Source organism: Austrofundulus limnaeus, unplaced genomic scaffold (genome assembly GCF_001266775.1).
Source record: "Austrofundulus limnaeus strain Quisiro unplaced genomic scaffold, Austrofundulus_limnaeus-1.0 Scaffold1, whole genome shotgun sequence".
Taxonomy (NCBI): Eukaryota; Metazoa; Chordata; class Actinopteri; order Cyprinodontiformes; family Rivulidae; genus Austrofundulus; species Austrofundulus limnaeus.
Window position 1 is genome coordinate 2,834,345 of NW_013952403.1, and position 7,531 is coordinate 2,841,875.

Sequence of the window (7,531 nt, forward strand, 5' to 3'; positions counted from 1 at the left end):
GGGGGGGGGGGGGGGGGTTCGCACATGCACTATGACGCAGTTTACTTTGCATCTGAAAATACACTTCCCCAAAGGTATTTTGAATCTGAAAAGAGCTTCACTGAATGAGAAGTAGTGTTAGGAGCTCAGCAGACAGTTTCACTTTCACTGTCAATTTCACCCGTTGTTTGCTTTGTCACTGACGAGAGCCTGCAGGAGTCATGGGCAAGGTGTGTGGAGAGGGCTCTACCATGAGGAAGTTCGGCATAAAGACACATCCCAGAGGAGGAGATTGTCCCAAAAGGACACAATCCAGAGGCGTTTCTGGTCCCAAAAGGAGTTTCTGGTCCCCACCTGTCGTTTTGCTCCTCAGCATGGCTGCCTAAAAATGCTGCAGGATTTCTCAAACATGCCTGAATGAGTCAAAGCAAGGCTTTGGGCATGTTTTTTTATGAGAGTATAACATTATAACATGATATAAAACTCAAAAAAGTTGATTTTACATATTGCCCCTAAAGAATTGGTCAATGCAGTCTTTTTTTTTGTCAGTGCAGTCAGTCCTAATTCAATTTGTGAATTTCTTATTATGATTTCTTTTACAGATCATAGCTGCAAATTTTAAATCACAAGTTCAATAAAGTTATTACAATTACTTAAATCACATGTTCAATGATTCAGCAGCTTTAAATTGCAGTAGAAATCTGTGTTCATGTCGTTCCTCAAGTTATGTTTTCATCAACAACAAAGAAATGTCAGATGATAGTAAAAAATGTTGATGAGTGCTTAATTACGTTCCTGTGGGTGCTGAAGGTTTAGGGATGCAAGATAAATTGTTGCCATCTTTTACCATGCTTGTCCATAAAAAAGTTTAATAATAACTAATAACTCTGTCTTTAACATTGACAGCCAGTCAGTGGGATAAACAAAACAAATATTCACACAAATAACCACATCTGACACATTTTAAAAGTATATCTTAATATAAACATTTTATTCAGTGCATTTTTGTGTATACAACAAATAATAAACAACTGGAAGTCATCAGGCAGCTGCAACATCTGCCTGTTTATGTTGTTTTATCAGATTTAGCCTGATAGTTTGGAACACATGATCCAACATGGGCAATACACATAGCCTACATCATGCAGCTCTAATCCAGTATTTCCCTGCTTTCTCCCATGCAACAGATAGTTCCACCAAAGACAAATCACCTCCAGAGGAAACCAAGAAAAGAAAGTCTTCCAAAAGCATGTACCAGAAATAAGTTATGTAGCTGAAGGAAAGAGTACACAGCCCACAAAAAGGGTCCTTTTTGTACATAATTGTGTACATGCCCTGTGCAAGAAAGGGAAGATGTTTTGTTTTTTATATATTTTTGACTTTTTCTCACTTTTATAAATATGACATTTGCTATAAAATGTTAAGCCACCTAAAAGTCCACAGTATTCCTTTTTCCCCCCCATATAGAAAATATTGTCACCACAAGAAGTTACTCAAACACAGAACAAGCAACCTGGGAACAGGCTTCCACCATATTCTAATGGTGTGCTTTGTCAGCCAATAGAGGTGGACAAAAAAGAATCGAAGTATGACACAAACACAGAGAGAGGAAACAAATCACGAGGACAAGAGCAAAAGACGTGACAGTGATAACAGAAGGAAATGGGGACACTGATAAGTCGTTTCATTCTTCCATCACTGAGCATTATCAGAAAAAAAGCACAACATCATGCCTGCTGCTACCATCACGTTCTATAGCCATAGTTTTTTTTGTTTTCTTTTTCTATTTTTATTTTTCCACAAAATCCTTGCTCCTCTTCATCGCAACTGTACAGTGGGAAAAATGCACCACCTTTTCTTTTTGACTGTATGTTGGCATGTTTTTCAACAGCTTAAAGGGACACTCTTTCAATCTGTCTTTGGTTTGCTGCATTCCATCTTCAAATGACAAAGGAAATACAGATAATTAACAATGGTGAGGGCAAAGAACAAGAAGGGACAGAAACAATACTAGTTATCAAATAAAACGACTCTCAGGTAATTCAGAAAAAAATAGCTAAAAACCAGGAGCAGCTGTGGCATCTCTGACACAAAAACTAAAGTAAAGAAATACAACTGCAAGAAAGCCACACTGCCCTTTACGTTTCAGGTCATTTAAACATAGGCTTCATTTCCCCCATGCTAAAGAGCTCAGTCTTTGAGCGTGTGCACTAGGACACAGGAGAGCTACCATCTGGCTGGCCAGTTGAACAAGGCTGTGCCACACCAGGGAGTTTATAGGCTTTGCATTCACAGGAATATGAATGAGACAGAGATCAGGGCCTTTAACTCTACCGACTCAGCCATGTGGACAAGCGCCACCACTGGCTGCCCAGAACACCTGCATAATCTCACTTCCTGTCCCTGTCTGACTGATGCAYGTGTCTTCATGACCAAACAAAAATCCTTAAGAAAAATGTAAGAAATAAAAAACAAGATAAAATGAGTTATCCGGTATGCAAACTCTACCAAAAGAGAGTCCCCAATAAACAAATAATAAGCCCAAAACAAAATCTTAATTAGTTTTTTTTCTGAGTCAAAAATGACCTGTGTGCTGTTAAGTTTCTTGCTATAAATGCTGTTTGGATGAATACTGACCAGGATGAAAACTAACAGTTTGTAATGATGGCATCTGGGTGTTTTTAYGTGTGGATTGTTGTTGTAGCTAGTCCTGAACCATAGATCAGAGACACAAGTCTGCTTAGATTCACGCTCTGCAAGAGGTAAGGTTTCGTGGTTCGGCCCCTGGCCTGGTTTTGGCTACCAGGCTACGTCGACTCGTTCTGGCTCACGGCTTTGCCTCCGTTGAGGACAGCTGAGGCACTGCGACTCTTGGTAGGTGTGCCGCTGCCGGAGCGGGAAAACTCTGTCAAATCGTGGAGAGACGGCTCTCTGTACATTGCCACTGTGAAAAAGAAAAAAAAAAACAAGATATGTGCAAATTAGACAAAACAGATATAAATATATGCACAAAACAAGAATAAAACCTGCTGAGTTTAAATGAACTAACAGGAAAACAAACAGTGGAGCACAGGTGYCTGCTGTTTTTGTGTTTAGAATTGATCTTGTGATTTTATGAGGTGAAATTTGAAACCCAAGAGTTATATTTGAAACATTTTAACTATTAATAARAAAGCAGAGATYCAAGTATTTTGTTCAAGATTTACAGTTAAAAATTTGTGTTWTGTTTCAACCAGTTTTCAAACCTTTGTTTATTTCACAGCTTGAATGTCATTAAAATCATTTCTCTTGGGTAAAATACTAAAAAAAAASCTGGTAAACTTTGGTTAATTATTCTGCTGAACTATTTTAACTTACACTTGTTTTTAAGATGGACGCCCTAACACTTTTGTTCTCTTTAATATTTACGGTAGATTTTTTTCAGATGGTGGAGAAAATAAGTTAATTGTCATACCAGTTGCGGCTAAAATATAAGTAATTATGAACTTTGGACCCCATGTTACGCCCCACTGGCAAAAAGGGAAGTAATGAATGGGACAACACTCAACTAATTATYTTCTAGGGTGTACTGGGCTTGAGTCTTGTCCCATTTATGTTACTTCCCTTYAAGCCAGTGGGTTGTAACTTAATGGGGGCTTGTCCGGGATTGGTTCTAGGACATGTTTTGTTTTATCRGTTTATTTTTTTTAGACTTCATGTTTTGTTTGGTGTAGTTTTCTTGCAATTGGTRGACTGTAGTAATTTTGTAGTTTCCTTTTTTTCAAGTTTGACAACAGTATAGAGAGTTTAGTAATTTGTGATGCTTTGTTGGCAATTGTTGAAAGAGAAATCATTTCAGAAGCTCCCTGGTTAGATAGGTGCGTTGTCCAGCTGGCCTTTTTGGTCCTTTCAATGTTCACCCTTTTGTTATTTTGACGTTTTTATTTATTTTTTTATTTATTTTATTTTTTGTGGACTATACTAGGTAGGGGCAAACTTCAGGATACTGCAGTAAGCTGTATTATCTTTGCTTTGCTGTGGTCCTTGAGTTCAATAGTTTAACGTCGCCTCGAGCCCAGTACACCCTAGAAGATAATTAGGAGAGTGTTACTTCTCCTTGAGCCAGTGGGTTGTAACATAATGCTTCAGTACATTTTTCATCTAGTTTTTAGTCACTTTAGGTTACCCAAATCTGAGCTGGGCTGAAGATAATTAGCTATTTAACTTGAATATTATTTACATTTTTCTGCCTTATTATTTGAGCCTAAAAGTAGTTTCAACTGTACAACTCACACTCTTTACCCAAACTATTGACTACCTTTACCAAACGCTCACTGTATTTCTCATTATGCATTTCCAATTATCTTATATTCAGTATAGAAGTGATTAAGCGCTATGAAAATTAGCATTCCAAACACAAGTCTTGTAAAAAAATAGTCRAATTGAAACGATTAGTAAGCAATGGGTGTTGCTCTCCTAAACACAAACACTGTGTGAGTCATATAAACTTGACAGCTATTCTGACCAATCAGCCATCACTGGGGTATGAAATTACAGTTTATCTAACATGTTGAAATCTGATGGACCAAACCTTTCACAAGCTTTTTGCTGACAGAATTGTTCCTTGTAAACTGCTGTCTTAGTACAATAGTTTGACGCTGAAGTGAAAAAAAAGACATGTTCACAGCATGCCATTATAAATTCAAGAGTTTCTAGTGCTTTAGCTTATGCAGCATGGACTCAATCTGCATCTCAGCAGCTGCCTATTCAGAAGAAACCTCAGTAATCTGAGGTTCACAGTCTTTGGTTTCAGGATGTGTCCAATATCCTGCTGCCTAGAATGCTATTTGATGTTTATTCCTGAGGGGGTCTGTGGCTGAAACAGCAAATTTGGACCTTCAGACACTTCACTTAGACCAGCATTTTTTTTTGTTACAGCCACAGCCCAGAGACCATCCCTGTGTGCATCAATCACTTCTGCTGGAAAACTGACAATGTTTGTTAATGATCTCACAACTGGAAGTATTAAACAGTTATTACTGTAAGCAAAGCAAAAGTTATGATTTCTGTTCCAAATAATTGATGCTTTAACTCAGAAAACATTGACACCTTTCAACAAGAACACATTATTTGTTCTCATTCAAGTTTTGTGTTTTAGAGATGGGACGTTTGACTGAATACAAGCCAGTTCTTTGTTTCTAGAACATTTTTTTTTGTGCTTTATTTCCAAGGATGCAAACTGAACATGATACACTGGCAGGAGAGGAAAATGGGAGGCTACACCTCCCAGCTGGAACCATTCAAGCAGAGAGTAATGCCTGGAGACGATGCCACCACCAGCACAGACGAAAAACTACTTAATTGGTGCCCTGTATCACCACCGTTCCAGAAACTTTATGAGCTGCTGGAACAAAACCTTCTTTATATCCCTTTTTCTTTTCTGTACAAAACTTTGAACTGCTCCATCCCCATGCTGTAATTCTGCTTTTAGATTAAATACAGAAAAGACAGCTAAAGGTTAGACTTTCTGATATACTGTATGTRCCAGAGATTTGAAAATGTATCATTTGTATCACTGTAATCAATTTCTGGTTTATCTTTGTGATTGTTTTTGATATCTTCACAATTCTGCTAAAAATATAACAACCTTAAAATGTTACGCCACATGTTTAGTATTGTCTAGATTTTACACTAAAGGCATAGGTCATCATTAAACATCATAGTTTGCTTTAACACATCAGTTACTTGAGTCAAACTTTTTTCCACAATGGTGATGTTTTGTAAAATGAGAACAGTYATGAGAAAATGTTTGACTGAACGCAGTCTGTGCCCACGTTCGAACATGCTGACACCCCCTCCCTGATGACGCAGGCTTGCCGAGGATGCCCTTAAAAAACATAGTGGTGTGAAAGTGTTAACCTGACTTGTCAGATGGTTTGTGATGGCTAAACATCTGAAGAGGGGGTGAACAGCTGAGGAAAGTCAGATTTTCGCATTAAAAAATACTACGTGTGTGAGTGAATCAGCCAAGCTTCAACCAATTACAGCAACATGACAGAACTCAGTGCTGCATCAAATCCTTACAAAAGCCAGGCAGAACAAAAACAAACCTTAAAGGAATAATTCAGATGTTTCAAAGTGGTGGTTCTGTAGTATGGTTATGATCAGTAATTAGCTCACCTGCTGTAAATAGCTCTTTGAACAGCCTTAGTTTAAACAAATGAAACTGTATGTTGACCAGACTAGTATCCTAATGGCTTGCCCATGAGCCTGAGACCAAATTTAATTGCTGATGTCTAAAAACAGCTCCAGTTTTTAAACTTTAGAGATGCTCATGTGAATATGTTTTTCTCATAAAGCTGCAGGAAATCAATTTTAGCAGAGAAAATACAATATTTCTGAAGTTTCCCAGGATGCACCAGAAATGCTACAACTAGCTGCTGAAGGCCCTACTTGTACAAAATGTACATGTCAACTCCTTCAGATGTTTACCTGTTAACTGAATTTCAAAAATCTGGAATTTTCACAAAAAATATTGTCACATGATATAAACACTGAGTGGGTGGGGATGTAGCACCCATTCCTTCTACTTGCTGAAAGGAACAGTCCAAGGATGCAAACTAGGGTTGGGAAAAATTGTATCGTGTGCAATTAATTGTCAGAAAAACTTCAATCGATGATTTTTTGGCTCTTAACGGTTAATACGATTAATGACACCAGGCAGACAAACAGAAGATTTCCCCGGTCAGTCTGCTGTCTGCTCGATGCTCCTCTCCATTGCAAATACAACAAACATTTTTTAAAGTTGTGTAATCTATTGATCATAACTCTTGTTTTACTTGGTCTATCAACATAATTTAAAAATAGACGTATAGCCTAAAGTTTGTACTTTTGACACAATTTAGAACAGATTTTTACCGAGAGCAAATCTTTCTCACTAGAGTGATTTAAATTGGTCATGTGACATGCAGGCATCCAGGGACTCTATGGGATTAATTGTCACGTTATCGGCTTAGTAATGCAAATAATGGTGATTAATTTAATTTTTCCAATCTCTCCTAACCCTAATGCAAACTGACATAAAAGCATTGACTTCGTGGAACAACAGAGCATGTTGTGCCACAAAATAACTGTGCAATAATAAATTGATAGCAACATACATACTGAAACAGACACAAACTGGCATAAATGAAATGTTTGACAATGGAGAAGTTAAATTTGTCTTGGCCCCTCTTAGACTAGCTATTAATGTCAGTCAGGTGAGAATAAATTATTTTTCTCCAAACAAAGGCTTTTCTAGAAGCTCTAAAACAGTTAAACTGTTTATTGTTCATAACCTTTTCACAAAACCCCATGTTTAATAATTAAAATGTTTACTTTAAGTATTGTTTTCCTTTTTTAGTGAAGTATACCAAGCTTGATACTTACAATCATCATCACAAATTAAAATATCAAAATTATTAGTGACATTCTTGCTTAGATAAAAGACACCTAACAGATACATATTTTGCACTGTAAGCCTTTAATTTTCTACTACAAAAACACACACAGTATATATATATAAAAACAACAA

The 7,531-nt window shown here is 37.2% G+C and overlaps 1 protein-coding gene across 4 annotated transcripts in view; it reads right to left on the bottom strand.

The window, feature by feature from the left end:
* Positions 1-940: 940 nt before the first annotated feature.
* Positions 941-7,531, bottom strand: part of fgf13a (fibroblast growth factor 13a) — a 100,240-nt gene continuing 93,649 nt past the window's right edge. For all 4 annotated transcript variants that reach the window (XM_014004834.1, XM_014004822.1, XM_014004841.1 and 1 more), the window contains one exon: positions 941-2,923. In XM_014004834.1, the coding sequence (XP_013860288.1) occupies positions 2,787-2,923 (137 nt within the window). In that variant the 3' untranslated portion in view covers positions 941-2,786. The remainder of the gene's footprint in view (positions 2,924-7,531) is intronic.